The 18,643-nt window shown below is 35.8% G+C and overlaps 2 protein-coding genes across 2 annotated transcripts in view; both read left to right on the top strand.

Annotated features, from left to right (window-relative positions):
- The window catches only part of LOC106869412 (procathepsin L), a 10,825-nt gene extending 3,866 nt beyond the window's left edge, over positions 1 to 6,959 (top strand). Inside the window, exons 3-8 of the mRNA XM_014915142.2 lie at positions 173 to 278; positions 1,987 to 2,142; positions 3,352 to 3,475; positions 4,332 to 4,429; positions 5,603 to 5,874; positions 6,818 to 6,959. Of these exons, the coding sequence (XP_014770628.1) occupies positions 173 to 278; positions 1,987 to 2,142; positions 3,352 to 3,475; positions 4,332 to 4,429; positions 5,603 to 5,874; positions 6,818 to 6,917 (856 nt within the window). The 3' untranslated portion in view covers positions 6,918 to 6,959. The remainder of the gene's footprint in view (positions 1 to 172; positions 279 to 1,986; positions 2,143 to 3,351; positions 3,476 to 4,331; positions 4,430 to 5,602; positions 5,875 to 6,817) is intronic.
- Positions 6,960 to 17,334: 10,375 nt separating this feature from the next.
- Positions 17,335 to 18,643, top strand: part of LOC106869391 (procathepsin L) — a 15,132-nt gene continuing 13,823 nt past the window's right edge. The window contains exon 1 of the mRNA XM_014915113.2: positions 17,335 to 17,616. Coding sequence (XP_014770599.1) covers positions 17,480 to 17,616 — 137 coding nt within the window. The 5' untranslated portion in view covers positions 17,335 to 17,479. The remainder of the gene's footprint in view (positions 17,617 to 18,643) is intronic.

Raw genomic sequence — 18,643 nt, 5'->3', positions numbered from 1 at the left:
ATATATATATATATATACACACACACACATATGTGAAGATACATAAAGCTATGGTGTATCAATTTGTGTTTGTTTAAGCGCGCGTATGTTTTTCCATCTCTCATACAGATTTCCTATTTTCAATTTAATTTGATCTTAAACTTTTATATGTTTTAATTTTTTTTATTCGCAGACGTGTCATCTGGGAAAAGAACCTTCAATATGTAAACCAACACAACCTTGAAGCTGACATGGGCCTCCACACTTACTGGCTAGGACTCAATGAATATGCTGATTTGGTGAGACTGCAGTTTTACTTTAACTACTTAGACTGAACTGTTCATCTTCATGTCAATTGATGTCAATATCTATAGTAGGATGGAAGGCATCTTTGATTTTTTGATTTTTAAATAAATTCTATACTATCGAACATTTTATTGATTACCACACACACGCACACACATACGCACACATACACACACACATGCACACACACGCACACAGATACGCACACATACACATACACACACATGCACACACATGCACACATGCACACAAACACACACACGCATTCACAAACGCGTGCACACACACGCATATACACACACATGCACACACACACACACGCACACACACACACACACATACACACACATGCACGCGCACAAACACAAATTAGAAAAATAGAAGAGCAGAAAAGAAAGCTATTAAAGCTTGGTAGGGACTAAATGCAAGGTCTATAGTATCCTTGAATTATTAAAATAATACTGAAATGAACATTTGAATATTTGCTGCATGTTAGTGAAGTTGCTAATGCAAAAAGTTATTTTTGTTTTTAAAGATTATCAATTTTGCCTCCCATGTTACTATTATTCTTTTCAACTCTAGGCACAAGGCCCGAACTTTTTGTGGAGAGGGCCAGTCCCCCAGTACGCAACTGGTACTTAATTTAGGCATTGTGTAGTCATACCTTAAATTTTTTTTAATATCTGCAAGATAGCTTGAAATTGTAATGAATGAAGTGGAATATGGTACCTCCAGGGTGTTAATTCGAACCCTTTGATTGGTGGAAGCTTCTTCAAACAATCCAATCAAACCGTGGAAAACAAACTGTCAAAAGCGCTCACTGGTCAAAAAGGTATTGTTTTCATCACAGAATCAAATAAATTATGCACACAAAACATGAAATTAGCACCCAATTATATAGTAACCGATTGCAATATTTTCAAGCTGTTGATTAAGGTATTTATTTCGTTGAAATTCGCTGAAATTCTGCTTCAAATCATTTAGGGTCCATCAAACTACCCACGTTATATGCGGGGACGCGGTATAGCGAGAAGCCTTATAAAGAAGGAGCACTGTATTATTATTATTATTATTATTATTATTATTATTATTATGGTAGTACATTAGTATAATTGCAGTTAACTGACTGTTGCCGAAAAGATTAACTCCGCAGTCATCTGCAAAACTAAAGACGTTTACTCTGATCATCATGATAACTAGGCAACGTTAAATTGTTTAAATGTACTTATATATTTCATATGATTATACTGTATATTAATTTGTATATATTTATAATGTGTACTTATGATACATATATTGAGTAATCCTTGATACTGCTTGCAAAATATCATTTTGCAATATTATGTTAGTTATTACGGCAGCATACATTATCAAAATAATTAATGCTAAACTTTATAAAAAGTTAACGTAGTTTGTGATGACCAGAAATGTGGATTGAAGTATATTTGTAATGATTCTTAATATTGGTTTCATCAATTGTAAATTAGGGCGTAAATGATCGTTGGAATTCTATCTTTCTAATATTTTTTACTGTTTTTACTTCTACATTTTTGTCCTTACGTTCTTTCTTACATTTTTATTACATTAACCTTTACGCTTGTTTCTTTCATTATTGTTCCATTCTTGTGTTTTTTCTTTAATATTTTTGCTTTTATTACATTTTTCTTGTTTATTCTTGCCATCGTTTCTTACGATATTCAGGAAAACAGGGAGTTTGTACAGAGAATGAACAATTTGATTCCCAGGAATCTCACTACCTACAAACCAAAATTGATTTTTGCCAACGATAACATCAAAGACTTACCTGACACAGTCGATTGGAGAACAAAAGGTTACGTCACAGAGGTTAAAAATCAGGTAATATATCCTCACCATTATTATTATTCCGCCCATCCATCCGTCTTCCCTCCCAGCTATTTCTGGAAGGGTAGTGAGGGTAGAGTTTTCTCATGTCTTATTACAAGCAACCACCATTATACTGTTGCGGGTCCTATACAAATTCCAACTTGGCACGAATAAGACCATAAAGAGCTGCAAAACTAAAACAAAAGGTTAGGAAATATAACCATACTACATCGTCCGATTAACAAGATATGCGTTTGGGTCTTAGGTAGAGGGCTCCATTTAAAACATATTTTGCAGTCCTCACCTATAACTCTACAGCCAGAAATAAGCCTGCAACTTGTTCTGGTAGGTGTTGGTTAGAAGCACAAAAGATGCGTGTTACGGGACCCATATGTGAGTCCCTCTTGTACACACTTTGGTTAGTGATTGTGAATTGGAATGGCGCAACCCTTACAGGTAAAGAGTAGAAACTAACGGAGAAGACCAAATGTTATCAGCTAGATATAATCGGTGTCTCCTCTACAAGTTTGTGTGACTCTGGTACGGTGGATTTGGATGGAGGGTGGAATCTCCACTCTTCAGGTGTGGTACCAACTATGTCTGCACAGTCGTGAGTGAGGATACCTACAATCCGGCCATTGGATTGTGTTTTGGAAAGTTTAGGCTAACTGAAGAACCACCGAGGTTGTTGCCAGTATATTACCAAAGAGCGACGACAAACAAAATTTTTTTTTTGACAAAAACTATTATTTTTATGTCCGTCTTTAAGTTCTGAATTCAAACTCCGCCGAGGTCGCATTTACCTTTCATCCTTCCGGGATCGATAAAAAAAAATACTGAGGTACCCACTGCCTCGAAATTGTTGGCCTTGTGTCAAAATTTGAAATCAATATCAAGAAGCTGCCTCCTCTTCCTTTCCTTGCGTTACACATACGGCACAATTACTTTGTCACATATATAGTGTCTCTGCTTCTAAGGTTCACACTATTTATATCCTCCTCCTCCTCCTCCTCGTCATCATCATCATCATCACCACCGCCACCATCACCACCACCACCACCATCACCACCACCACCACCATCATCATCATCATCATCATCATCATCATCATCATCATCATCATCATCACCATTGTCATCATCACCATTGTCATCATCATCATTTTCAGCACCTGTACCACTATCAATCCCTATAATTAAATATATTTGCCTATATTCTCAGGCTCAATGTGGTTCTTGCTGGGCATTCTCTACAACTGGTTCTCTGGAAGGACAAATATTTAAGAAAACTGGAAAACTGGTTTCTCTCTCAGAACAAAACTTGGTTGATTGTTCCGGATCATTCGGTAAACCATTTATTAAATCTTGTTTCATTTCTTAGTTATTTTGACAGATCTTTCTGTGGTTTTGTCTTATGAATGTGTTTTTCTTTTAGGATATGCTGATTGAATATTACCGAACTGTAGAAAAGCATTCTTTTGATATCAGTCTAAGATTTATATGTGTGTGTATGTGTCTGTGTATGCGCGTGTACATGTGCATGTGTGTATCTGCATGTATGCATGTGTGTATCTGCATGTATGCATGTGTGTGTGTAGGTACGTGTGTGTGCTTGTGTGTGTGTGCTTGTGTGTGTGTGTGTGTGTGTGTGTGTGTGTGTGCATGTGCGTGTGTTTGTGTGCATGTATGCATGTGTGTGTGCATGTGCGTGTGTCTGCTTGTGTTTGCGTGCGTGTGTCTTGGCGTGTGTGTATGTATGTGTACGTGCGTATGTGTGTGTGTGTGTGTGTGTGTGTATGTGTGTGTGTGTGTGACTGTGCATGCGTGCATGCTTGGAAGCATTTCTGTCCCATATATGTGAACAGTACTTCAGCATGATTCTAATATGAACTTTGTTGAGGATTAACGACTGATTAAGACTGAAGAAGTTCCTACCTCATTTTTCTCAATACTATTCGAAACTGTTTTCAGTCTGCGAATATATAAAATAGTTTGTTACATTTGGATGTTTGGTTGAGCTTGATCAAAGTATATAACTTCGTGAACACTTGTTAATTGCCCGTGAGACGTCAAAGCAAAACGTTAACTTTATTGAATAAATATTGGGTGATTAATTTCACACACTAAAAATGTGTTTTCCTAGTAAATTGTTGAAATGATTAAAACTGAATCGCTTGTCTTACTGTTTTACACTGTTACCAGGAAATAACGGCTGTGAAGGAGGACTGATGGACAATGCATTCAAATACATCAAGAAGTTTGGCATCGATTCTGAAGCATCTTATCCATATGAAGGAAGAGTAAGTTGGCCTCAGATTATTGTTTCTTTCGTCATTTAGATTTCTTTGCCACAGAGAGCATACCAATCTCATATTGGCACACAGAAATATCGATGTGCGGGTGCGTATGTTTGCACGTATGTGCGTATATGTGTATGTATGTTTGTATGTATGTAGATTTGTGTTGTAAGAATGTGGTTAGACACATATTTGGCAATGGAAACATTCAGATGTGTCTACTGACATTATATAGTCTATCTTGGACGGAGCTACTTTTATCAATAATAATTCTAAGCGATGCAGTTTATGTTTGACTGAGACGACCTCAATAACAAAGATAATGTCGCCTTTTCGCACCGTGTAACATTTTTGCTATTTCGTTTCGAGGAAGCAAACAGAACACCGGTGACATCACACATCACGTACATTTCAGTAACATGGAAAAGATCCAAATCCTAAGATATCAGATAGTTTAACTTAAAAAGAATAACGAATTAGCAAGGTCTGATACGATACTAAATTTTACTTCGTCAACTTCAAAAGAATAGTCGAATTGGATTGAAATGCTCTATGTAGATCACCATTGCATACGAAGCTCAACACGAACTATACTGGATATAACCAATTGGAAGTCTGTTACATAATGTTCTATTAGTGTTGTATAATCCAACTGTACCAGACTTATTTCTTTTAGCCACATCGGGCATGAAACTTGAAGTCATAAGGTGTAAAGGAACTAGAAATAACAAACATGACAATTTTTAGTCTATCTGCTTACATATCAATATATACAGAGTAGAAGGAGGGTGGAAGTCACATCAGACGCTGGTGTGAAGAGGCACAAAATGCTTTCTTTAGTTCCATGTTTATAGTTTAGATATTGTGAGATGTTATATTGTGACTTTATTCAGACCTATGTCAGATGGTAGTCATTTACTACTATATATTATGTTATATATATCTTAATATATCATGATATAATATACATTATGTGTGTGTGTGTGTGTGTGTGTGTGTATGTGTGTGTGTGTGTGTGTGTATGTGTGTGTGTGTGTGTGTGTGTGTGTATGTGTGTGTGTGTGTGTGTGTGTATGTGTGTGTTATTGTATATATTATACTGCATTCAAATTTGCCATTTCTAAGTCATCATGATATGTTTCACTATGTCGTATTTTTAACTATACCTTACTACAGGACGCCAAATGCCGATACAAGAAAAGTGATGTAGTTGCTACAGATACCGGCTACGTCGATGTCAAATCTATGAGTGAGGACTCTCTACAAAGTGCAGTTGCCAAAGTTGGCCCCATTTCTGTAGCTATCGACGCTGGTCATCTGTCATTCCAGCTCTACAAACACGGCGTTTACAAGGAATCTCGATGCAGTGCCACAGCCCTTGACCATGGTGTGCTTGCTGTTGGTTATGGTACTGATAATGGTCAGGATTATTGGCTCGTGAAAAACAGGTGAGTGTGTTAGTGCTAATTATATATTCACTAAGTACTCATTATTCTAAACATACTTAAATATATATATATATATATATATATCGTGTGTGCGTATGTACATACATGTTTGTGTGAGTGTGTGTGTGTGTGTATTCATAGACATAGATACATATGCACGCCTACACTCGCGCATGCGCGTACACACACACACACACACACACACACACACACACACACACACACACACACATCATCTTCTGCTCTTTTGCTGGCTTCAGTCATTGGGCTATAGACATGCTGGGGTGGAGCCTTGAAAGGTATTGTCGATCAAATCGACCTAATGGACGTTAGAACTTATATTTTAAGACTGGTACTTATTCTATTGGTATATATTTGACTAGAATCTCGTCTGATAGTTCGTTTATTTTTTCTCGGTATATCGGTAATAGTAAAATTCTATGAAACATTAACAAATTTCAGAGGCCAGTGGATTGGTAGAATCGTTAGAAAGTCTGACAAAGTAGCTGGTTCTTTGCGATTTGAGCTTCAGATCCTGCTAAGGTTAACTTTGCCTTTCATCATTCTGGAGTGCAAAGTACTAACTGAATATTGGGATTAAGTTAATCGAATATACTGACCAAACCACTCTAACTTTGAAGATTTGCATCTATTTTGGATATTAATATTGTTTAACTATGGAAATAGTCAATCCTACCGAAGTCGACTTTGTTTCTGGGTCGATAAAATAAAGTACTAATCAAGTATAGAGTGAGATTAACTATATTCGATTACCGTTTCTATCCCCTAAGTATAGAATTTCAGAAACATGTTACACAAAAATACTGAAGAGTTCTTTAATTGCTTTGTTGTTATTTTTAAACATATGCTGATATATGCTAATATATACTAATATATGCTAATATATGCTAGTTTCTACTAACATTGCATTTTATATTTTCAGCTGGGGCGGCAGTTGGGGTGTGAAAGGATACATAAAGATGGCTCGTAACCAAAATAATATGTGCGGCATTGCTACCCAAGCAAGTTACCCGACTGTGTAAACAACAAAATGAATACTTTGATAAATAAAACTATAAATCACATTGAATGAATTGCTTTGGTTTATTTAAAACATTTTCTATCAGAAAACTATCATTTTCTGCTCCTTTTAAATTGTTTTTTACTGATTAAAATAAATAGAATAATGTTTAATTTAAACAAGCGAAACAAAATCTTAATAGAAACCGCAAAAAATGGTGAGAACATCTACTTTAGCCCCACTATTCAGCTTATATTTAGTAACAGATACGACGAAATATTTCCGATTTCATGTTACTAAACGTTTCTCAAACATCAAGGGTAATTTCTTTAACAGAAAGGGAAAAAAATGTTAGTTGTATACAGAACGAAAAGCATGCCAAATAGCAAGCGAACTACAGTCTTCGGCTGAAAGTATTTACAATTCTAACAAATTGAGAATATATCAATTTAATGGGAACTGAATTAAAAAGAAATTCATGGTAATGCATGAGGGATGTACCTATAAACACAGCGCCAGAGCAACGAGAAGAATAATTTAAAGATAGATATACCTAGCTTGAGCATTCTTTCTTCGACCTATATAGAAGGAATACACGTGTTATGTGGCATGCTTGGGGTCAAAAGGAGAAAAATATGAGTTTAAATATTTGGGCAAAAGCAAATAATGTTGCACATTATATAAATTGATTTAGAAAAAGTCATACATTTGGAACCATGTTCAAAGACTGCGGCTGTCTGTCAATATGAGAGTCAAAAATTCTTGCAGTGATGACACTGCTTTCGCATCCTATCTTGACTAGCTGGGGAATGGAACATTTCCTATCAATCAAGAAATTGGTGAATACAAAATATCTATTCCTCCACCGCATTTGATTGACTCTACAAAGTTACAGGACCTTTGTGAAATAGTCTTCAGGGGTATTTATGAGAAATATAGAGAAGGGCTATGGATGAGCAGCAGAACCATCATTACTCCTATAAACAAGGCTGCTGAAGAAGTGAATAAAGTTGTCATGTCGAAACTTCTACCAGGAGATAGTAGAACTTATCGAAGCTGTGACACGTTACACGAAAACGAGACTGGAACTGATCAATGATCTCAATCCATCAGGATTTCCACCACATATTTTGGTTTTGAAGAAGCACTCTTCTGTTATACTGCTCAGAAACTTTGATCCAGCAGGAGATCATTGAAACGAAACACGATATATAGTCTTGAATCTGCACAACCATCTTATTGAAGCAGAAGTAGCCAATGGGACACATGCTGGAATCCGAATAATGTTACCACGAATTTCACTGATCACCACTGAAAACTACCCGTTCTAATTTTCCAGGAAGCAGTTTCTTGTGAAGCCAGCTTTTGGAATAACATCAAACAAATTCTAGGGTCAAACCTTAGAAAAAGTTGGAATTTACCTGCCAACACCTATGTTCAACCATGGCCAGTTCTATGTTGCCAACAGCAGAGTTAGTTTTGGGAACAATGTGCATATATTGGCTTTGGACTCAGAGTATAAGGGTATGAAAGGAATCTACACTGACAACGTTATCTATAAAGAAATTCTTTAAGAAAATTATAGTAAGTTTCACTTTTTACTTTCAAACTACAAAAAGAAGTTTAGATATGTACTAGCTGAATCGACCGCCCAGAGGGCGGTGATTCAGCTATTACATATAAGAATGTTGTATCGTGGTTAAAACATTACACAGTATTTATATAAAACCCAATCTATTAGAAGACGACAACAAACTACTATGAAAATGCATTTTAAAAAGTGCGCGAATAAAGGTACTGGATGGCCATCTTATAACATTTAATGGTCCCGATATTTCGGGTATAAGAAAACTGTTTACAAAGATATACGAGAAACAGATTCACACAGAAAGAGATTACACGTTAAGGTCAGCATTATGACCTTATTTGACAAATTTTGATAGCATAGCTCATTTTGTTCTATTAAACGACATAGAGAAAAAAATTCAAAAACCTCTATTACGAAAATTTAACAACAGATAGTAAAATATTTGGATATGTAGCCTCCATTTTTCTAGTTATTTACGAAATCCAGTAGAGAGTTTGAAAATATATACATCTGCTATGATGATGATATGTGTCGACCAGAAAAGAGTTAGAAAATAAAGTGAACGACAGCAGTTAGCGAGTTTGAAAATACAGCCGCTGTTATTCTAATGGTGCACATTAAATAGTACAAAAAAGTTCTGTTTTGAAATAATTATGGATGACATAAACTGGTTTGAACATAAAGGCGCTGGCGTGGCTGTGTGGTAAGAACCTTGCTTCCCAACCAAATGGTTCCGGGTTCTGTCCAACTGCGTGGCACCTTGGGAAAGTGTCTTCTACTTTAGACTCGGACCGACCAAAGCCTTGCGAGTGGATTTGATAGACGGAAACTGAAAGAAGGCCGTCGTGTGTGTGTGTGTGTGTGTGTGTGTGTGTGTGTGTGTGTGTGTGTGTGTATTTGTGTCTGTGTTTGAGTTTGTCCCCTCACCATCGCTTGATGTTGGTGTTTTTACGTTCCCGTAACTTAGCGGTTCGGCAAAAGAACTGATAGTATAAGTACTAGGCTTACAAAGAATAAGTCCTGGGATCGGTTTGTTCAACTAAAGGCGGTGCTTCAGCAAGGCCACAGTCAAGTGACTGAAACAAGTAAAAAAACAGTACATAACCATTGATCATGGGCAATACCGAGTTTGAGAGACAGGTTTAATCTAGGGAGAGATCTCAATGAGGACATTAGCTTCTATAGTTCATGTGTCGAACAACAAACAATGAAGAGCTTAAAAATACACTATCTATTGTTCTAATGATTAACGATAGAGTTGAGAGTTTGAAAACATATCTCCACATTTACTAATGTTGACAGACCCGACAAAAAACTGAAATGTTGACAATTTTTAGTATAACCGGAACTGTTGTAGCCGTGATAAAGAGACAAGTAACTCTCAATTTTCAATGAAATCGCATCTACAAACAATAGATGAACTTCAAAATTGTCGAATGTCTATTGATATACTGCATTCGATTGGAGCCATTGTTTCTCATCTCGTTCACTTATCACAGATCTGATCTACAGATTTCTTGGAAGAGAAATAGCATACGAATTTCTTTTATATTGCTGCGATTTTGCATTAAAAACTAAACACAAGGATAAAACGGTTACGACGACGAGGGCTCCAGTTAATCCGATCAGTTAATCGCCGGGAATTGAACTCATAACCTTACGATCGTGAGCCGAATACTCTAATCACTAAACCATGAAAGCAATCCAAATCACCCGCAGTATTACCATGGATAGCTGCAAGGCTACAATAGCCGAGCGCATCCTCATAAATCTCATCTCTGATACTTCAGTCAGATGAGCTGCCAAAGAAACTAAGAACTTAGTGGTTAATTGCCCATCACCTACAAATATCTCAAATGTCACGGATTGGAAAATGTAATTTCCCTGCAATTGGCGATACTGTGAGTTTGGAATTTTAGATTAAGCAGCTATTTTTTTTACATGATATTGCATTATATGGTTACTAGCATCATGAGTGAAGAATTTGAAATCATGTTGTTTTTACATTTCTGATTCTTGTCAGGATTGAGAAATTTGCGGCCTGTGATTGAATACGTGCAGCATTCTGAAATAACGAAATACAATTTTTGAGGGAGAATCACTATAATGAAATATATTTTTTGTTGGTAGAATTATATTTAAACACGCTTTTAAAAATTCTGTCTGGATCATAGGATGGGTGTTCATTGAGCAAGCGTTTCTGAGATCAAACACGAGCGTATTCATAAAATGATTGATTCGGACGAGACTTAAAACGTTTGAAACTTTTATTTGTAGTAGCTCTTCTACAGTGCGAGAAACAACAGCTGAAATGAAAAACATTTTTTTTTCTTTTGCATCTCTCCATATTTTATGTATCTCATATATTGTGACTTTTATGATTTTTGCTCAAAAGAGTTTGCGAGAACTTCGTCCCCAGTCTCAGCCTAGGAATACCTATCGAACACTTCGAGCATAAATGTTACTTTTACCAATAAATATACAATGCAGTTCTTTATTTACACTCTAGAATTAAAAAAGATGTTGGCATGTCAAACTACTATTAATAATTCGACATTTGAGTGTTCAACAGTAGTTTGTTAATCTTTATGTATTACTTTTAATTCAGGTTTCCAAATCCCAACTCAGTTACGTAAACATCTATTTGTATCGGTATTTTGATTAATAATTAGTATGTGTATTGTGTATGTATCAGTTTTCTTTATTCCAAAGTATTTGTGATTAAAAGCAATTGCAAGTCTTCTTCTAGGCTGATTTATTAAAAACAAAAGAACACAATCATACTGTGGAGGCAGGCATGGTTGTTTGCGTAACAAGCTTCTTCCCAACCATGTAATCTTTGGTCCAGTCCCAATGCACGACACGTTGGGAAAGTGTCTTCTGCTATACCTCTGGACTGACCAAAGTTTTGAGTATAGATATGGTAAACAGAAACTAAAAATTTTCAGCATCCAATAGAATCAAGATATTTTAATAACATAGGCATCAAGGTAGAGTCGGGGATGGCACACCTGTGCACTAACAGTGTGTACGGACAACCGCATACTGCTCGCTTAAGAGGTCGCCGTCAAATAGTAACAGCTTAAAATAAGTCTTAATACACGAACTGGTATGATTTGAGACAGATCGTATCCTTCATTAGAACCTTATTAACTGGTTGAAATCAATCAATTCATGCAATTGACTTTATTTTCACCAGAAAATTGCTCTTCAGTTTCGGATTCAGGCATTTACCATGTTGGAAGACAACACTATAAAATATATTTTATATCATTGGTTCTAAAATATGGGTTTCAAATTTTGGCATAAGGCCAGCAGGTTCGGGCGATGGGGTAAGTTGATTACACCGACCCCAGTGTCAACTCGTACTTATTTCATTTACACGAAAGGATAAAAGGCAAAATGGACTTCAAGAAAATTTGAACTCAAAACATACAGACAGACGAAATGCTGCTAAGTATTTTGCCCGGGATGTTAGTAATTCTGCCAGCTAGCCGTCTTACATTGGTTCTAAAATATTGATGTAACTTTTGTTGTTGTAGTGAAATTTTATATAATGATTTTGGTTCACAGCATAGTGATTTTAGGCTAAATCATTAAATTAATTGTATTATGAATTTGTGCTATTATATTAAGTTTCTATTTTTATATTACATTTCATTACTTTGGGAGTAGTGTCATTATATCGTAATTGTTTTTACTCGTCGCTGATTTGGATGAAACAATATTAATGTGATACAATGATAAAATGTGGTGTTCATCACTTTCCCAATAACATTGATGGTATCAGTGAAATGAAATAAGTTCAATCAGAAATTAAAAGAGAGATTATAAAGTTTTATCTCCGTTTAAAAATCTAGATGACTTGCATAAACGTTAGAACAAGATTTCGACCTATGATAACGAATAAGGACTTGTCAAAGATATAAACAAGTGGGAATTGAAGATAAAGTCTAACTTACTGCATTTAAAAAAGTGTCCAGTTTGAAGTTGTTGAAATGTTGATTAGTTGTATATACTTATTGCAGTGATTATGTTCGAAGGTTAACAGATGTTTTCCAGTTATCGGGTCGGAACTTGATAAAGAAATATGACTAAAAATAAATAATTCTGAATGAGTTCGTACTTGAAATTGATAAAATAAAAGAAGAGCCTAGAGAGGAAAAGGAAAACTTGAATATGGTTATAATCATACCATTTTGCTTGTGTATCTCTTGAGAACGTTAAGTAAATGACTAAACTTGAAATAGTGTTTAGTGGGTTAATCCTTTGTATGGCGGGATAGGATGGATAAATAGCCTGTATCAAATAATTTACCGAACTATAGAATTCGGTGAGATAAATGGAATTTACAGTATTTCTTAGGATTTTCTCCATATCTTCTATTAGAAGAACTGATCTAGAGTGGTGCAAGTGATCCGTTTATCACATTCAGTGGGTGCCCATATTGGAAGCCCAGACAGATTTCGATTTATGGATCTAATAATCTGTTTGTACGCCAATGTCAATTTCTTTTGCCATTGTTGTATATTCCCAGGAAAAAGGTACCCAAAAAAAGGACACTGAATATACAACACAAGCAACACACAGCAATGACAAAGAGACAAAAATAAATGCACAAGAATAGATACGAACGCAGACAGAAACATTACAAATATGAAAAATATATGCTTTCATACTCAGAATTAGCATAAAAGTGGCACGCTTGAAACATTCATTAAAAAATGTTGTTGCAAACAATGAATCAGTTGTTGAATGAAACTCACAAGAGATTTATTGTTTCATAATTACATTCTATTAATTCCCATAATGGTCGTACAAACAGACCTTCAACAAACGGATCTTCTGGAAGATACGCATATCTGTACAAACATTAGTACGTGTGAACACACGCACACTAGTATGCACACACACATAAGTACATGCACACAATCAAACATTCATATACATATACGCAAACACAATGTTTTTTAAGGGATGGAGGGCATTGTCTAATGAACTCTTCCTATCATATATTATTGTGCCTAGTATATTACTGCTCAATGCTTTATTGGCCCTTTAAATTTTGAAAGGCAAAAATCATCTCTAGGCAGGTATGAACTGAGCCAATATTTAATGAAGGAGAACTATAGACTTATAGATTTAGTATATGCTTCTACAACTTTAATCAAGAAATAGTACAGAGGCAAGTCGCACGATAATATACAGCAAGTTGCTAATCCCACAGACTCTGTCGATACATATACAATAACACTAACACTTGGACATCTACTATATATGTGGGAATTTCTGTCTGTGGATGTGTTCTGGGTTCAGTCCCACGGCGTGTTAACTGAGTGGAGAATGAATAACTGCGAAAATGTCGTTGCCTGATTCAAACAGCCCCTACAACTTCACTTCTTCCTCTTCCTGATGCACCAACGAAGCCACAATTTAAAATTAATTTAACGCTACTCAAACAATTTTCACATCGAAATTCTTTTTCATTTTACACGTTCTCCTTTCATTATGGGAAGATCCTATACACATTATATGGAGTTCCTTAGCACGTAATGCCCGGTTGACAATCTAAGTTGCCTTTTGTATGTTAATCCGCTCCTCATGATCATTTGAAACACAGAGATATGTATTTCATTCATTTGACACAAGTATTGTGATGGATGTTTTAAGTGTCATTTTAATACTCAATCTAAATTTGAAATTCGATTTTTTCCTATCAAGCTTAGTTTTCTTGTAACGCAATATCTATTTTTTCCTCATTTAACATAGTCATCAAACAAGAAAATAATGATATAATATATTAACTTGAGTATAATTAAAGATTTAAATGTCGATATACATGTTATATCTATTTTACGTAAAAATATTACAATTTATGCTTGCAGGCAAATTTAGTCTGGGCAGCGAACGTTTTTAGATTTCTTCAGACATGAACCTTGGGTCTATGTATGGAGCAGTTTCAGATCTGTTTGTAAATGCAACATTATTAACAGATAGTGTCTCTTGCTTCTTGTTGATTTTACACCAGCATTGTGTTCATGTAGATGCTCTGTAGGGTTGTGGAACTATATGAATTATCCTAATTAATCTGCCTGTACAGGTGATGATCTAACTTTAAAACACCAGAACTATTTTATACCATTAGTAAAAAAAATGTCGTAAAGGAGATGATTAGGACGATAATTGATCTCCTCACATTTGTTGTATGACATGTGTAAGTCTACTAATAGGATGACTACATCGTTCAAATCACATGCCATCTGTTATTCCAAGCATTAAGAGAGATTAATCTGTCCTTTGAATACAAATGGGATCGCTTCAAAGACAATATATATCTTCTGCAATGAAGCGTAAGTTCACCATGATGTTCAACATCTAGTATCAAATTCCTCTAAGTACTTCATTTCAAATGCTGAGGAATCACACGAAGCTTCTAATCCGATATTCCAGGATACCTGTTCCTCCCAATGACCACATTTCCCATTACAAGGAAATCTGAACGACCAATTTCAATTTATCAAATAGAAGGGCCAAAGTGCGTTGTATTAAGACGCCAAAGTTTGTTCTTTCTGTAGCCGCTATAATGAATTCAATGAATTACTCTGAAGATGAATATGTTTTGTAAACATGTTAATTCAGATGCAGGCTTCTTGATCCTAAACGTAATGTTGACAAGTGGCGATTATTCGCTGACTCCTTACAGATGAGTTTGAAATCCGTCCTTCATAATGAATATACATTCCTTCCAGTACCTATTAAACAGGCTGCAAACATGAAAAAACATTCATATGACAACTTGAAGTTGCTGCTAGGTTATACTAAGTACTGTTCATTCGGCTGAGTAAAACAGTAGGACAAGCAAAACCACTACGTTCAGAATAACTGGCAAAATGCATCTCACTTGTTTTAGGTAAGAAAAATATTTTGATGATCTGGGAAAATGTTCTTTCCTTCTTGCACATAAAGCTTGGACTTCAAAAAAACTTTGTAAAGGCAATGGATAAAACGCAAATTGGGTTCAAATACTTGGAAAATAAGTTTCCCTGGATGAGTAATGCCACGATTAAAGAGGGATTTTTGTTGGCCCTCATATCAGAAAATTAAAATGTATGAGGTCTAAAAGATAGATGATTTGTGATGAAGCAACTGTATGGAAACGATTCAAAAGCATCAGAGTAAACTTTGTGGGGAAATGGCAAAGACAAAAACTAACTGAAATATTCTTAAATCTAACCTAACCTTATTAAAGGTTCATTTCCTTAACTCTCACTTGGACATTTCCCCAGAAAATCTGGGGTGATAAACAATGAACATGATGACCATTTTCATCGGGATATTTCTACAACAGAAAAGCATTAATGCTCTCAACAAGCTACCAGTATGCTTGTTGATAGCAGTTGGATTCTCAAGAGAGACATGGCTGAGATTATTACTGTAGAAGTAAAACTGAGATGCTTTTTAAATTACAGATATGCCCTTTCGATTTTATTTTAAAAGATTCGTGATTATATTGGTCTTTGAAAACCAAACTGCTCACGACACAAAAACCTAAGCTGAAAGAGAAATATTGTAGACTTTTCTGAATTCAACGCAAAAGCTCCAAAACGCTATAAGAATATTAAAGATTTGTAGGTACGTGGTACTTCGCTATGCTAACACAACACACTACAAGGTATACTAAATGCTCTCACAAGCCAGCACCACGCTCCATCGCGTTAGCAGTGCTCCCCACATTACTTTGTTAAGGCTACCTCCACAGACACTCTACAGAACTGTAAGCCAGCACTTAACCTCCCCACAATGCTTCACACCGAGACGCCAGATGCAAACAGACAACGTGATCGAAGGCAAAAGCTGGCAACGAGTGTACATACCACACTTCGGGGGCTTCCTTCTCCCCATCAGCACCCATCCAACCCACAACTTCCTCTGAACACATTGCCAACATAGCCACCACACACAGCGGTGCCAAGCTACTGGATACACCAACTCACGCATTATACGCATTCCTGAGGCTGGTATTATCCACATTTGTCTTTGATCACATTGTCTGCCTACACCTGACGCCTCAATACGAAACACTGTAGCAAAAATCAGTCTGGCCAACAGTTCCATAGAACATCTGTAGAAACAACCTCAACAAAACAATGCAAAGATCACTGCTGGCACAACGGAACGTGGCACCAACCTATGGAAACATTTATCATACCCTACAGTATACTGTGTTTGCACAACGAAGCACCACGCACCTACAAATCTTTAATGTCTACATACCAGCCCCAGGAATGCGTCCAATATGCAAATTGGTACATCCAACAACTCAACACCGCTGCGTGATGTAGCCATACAAGCAATGTGTTCGGAGGCAATAGCGAGCCAGATGAGTGCCGAAGAAGGGACAACAATCCACGAAACATAGCACATACACCCGTCACCCACTTCTGTCCTCGATCACACCGTCTCCCCACATCTGACATCTCGATACGAAACGTTGTAGCAAAAATCAGTGCTGCCTATAGAATGTCTGTAGAAATAATCTTAACAAAATACTAAAAGAATAATATATTTTAGTCGTGGGACAAAATTTATTTATTTATTCATTGATCTTCAGTGTTATCAGCTGTAATTTATTCTCTTTTTTTGTCATTCTTCTCTAATTTCCATTTCCTGAATTTCCTGTCTTACTCATTGAATAAACCACTTTTTGGCGCTGTTTTCCACTTGTAAAATATTAAATTTCCTCATCTAAAATGGGATGGTTTCTCTTGGTTCGTTTGTGTGTCCTTCTTTCTCCTACTCTCTATAATTTTATACCTCTATCTACGCTTCATTCTCTCCTATATATTTCTTGGAAAACAATTACAGATTATTCCTTCATCGGTGCTCCGCAACACACACACACATAAATATATATATATATTGATAGATATAGATATATCACAAAGTATATTACATTATATTTCTATATTCTCTATATTTCCTCATCACTATTTGATATGATGTTGCCTTTGCTTTCATTTATAGCTGTTTTTACTTTCGTTTCGGCAAATTGGATTCCGAACGATGATACCTGGGAACTGTACAAATCCACTTTCAGAAAGGAATACAGAAACGCAGAGATAGAAAATTTCAGGTAAAATGTTTTACAGGTTTTTTCATGTATGGGGTGGGGTGCGTGTATGTGTGTCTATGTATATGTATAGTGTGTGTGTGTGTGTGTGTGTGTGTGTGTGTGTGTGTGTGTGTGTGTGTGTGTGTGTGTGTGTGTGTGTGAAACAGAGAACAATTCCGGTTACCTCCTCGTATATATTCCTATTAGTACATACTATCTTCTAGATATTAACGTCTTAAGTTTATACCTCCAATAGTGTAACCAAATAACAATTTTAGTGATGTTGTGTTTAATATCACTATTTTCTCCTTGGTGCTTTTAGTGGAGACTGCTCTCTCACAAGTATTCAGAACAGTCATCTTTATGTTGGCACTGTTGTTTTGCACCTCAATCTAGGTAAAGAAAAAGAAATCATTTGGCAACTGAAGCATCAGCACTAAAAGTCATTTATGCGTCTCATTTATCTATATATATAAAAATGAGAATGTGTGTCTGTCTGTCTGTCTGTCTGTGTGTGTATGTGTGTGAATCCCTAAAACTCGAGAACTACGCAACCAATTTCATTCAAATTTTACACATGCCTTACTTAGGGTTCCAGTTGTGTTTTAGTCAAAAAATTTTTCTAACTTCTTGCAGAGTTCGAGCCCACGGCAACATAATATTCCTCCACTATTTAAGTATTACGTGTCAAAAGTGAAACAAAAACACTCATGTCAAATACTTTCACTTTAAAAATGAAACTATTCCACTAACTGAAACAATCACATTTCGATACTGTAATGACAGATACTTTCACTTTAATGGTGTATATATATATATATATATATATAGAGAGAGAGAGAGAGAGAGAGATGTATATGTATACACATACATGTATATGTACACGTATATGTATAGATAGATATATATAGATATAGATCTATATGCATACATGTATATGTATACATATGTGTAGATGTATATATATAGGTGTACATCTAATATGTACACATATATAAATGCATACAGATATCTATACATATATACACCCATACACACACACATATAT

Source organism: Octopus bimaculoides, chromosome 10, assembly GCF_001194135.2.
Source record: "Octopus bimaculoides isolate UCB-OBI-ISO-001 chromosome 10, ASM119413v2, whole genome shotgun sequence".
Lineage (NCBI taxonomy): Eukaryota > Metazoa > Mollusca > Cephalopoda > Octopoda > Octopodidae > Octopus > Octopus bimaculoides.
This window is presented reverse-complemented; position numbering and strand designations above follow the sequence as displayed.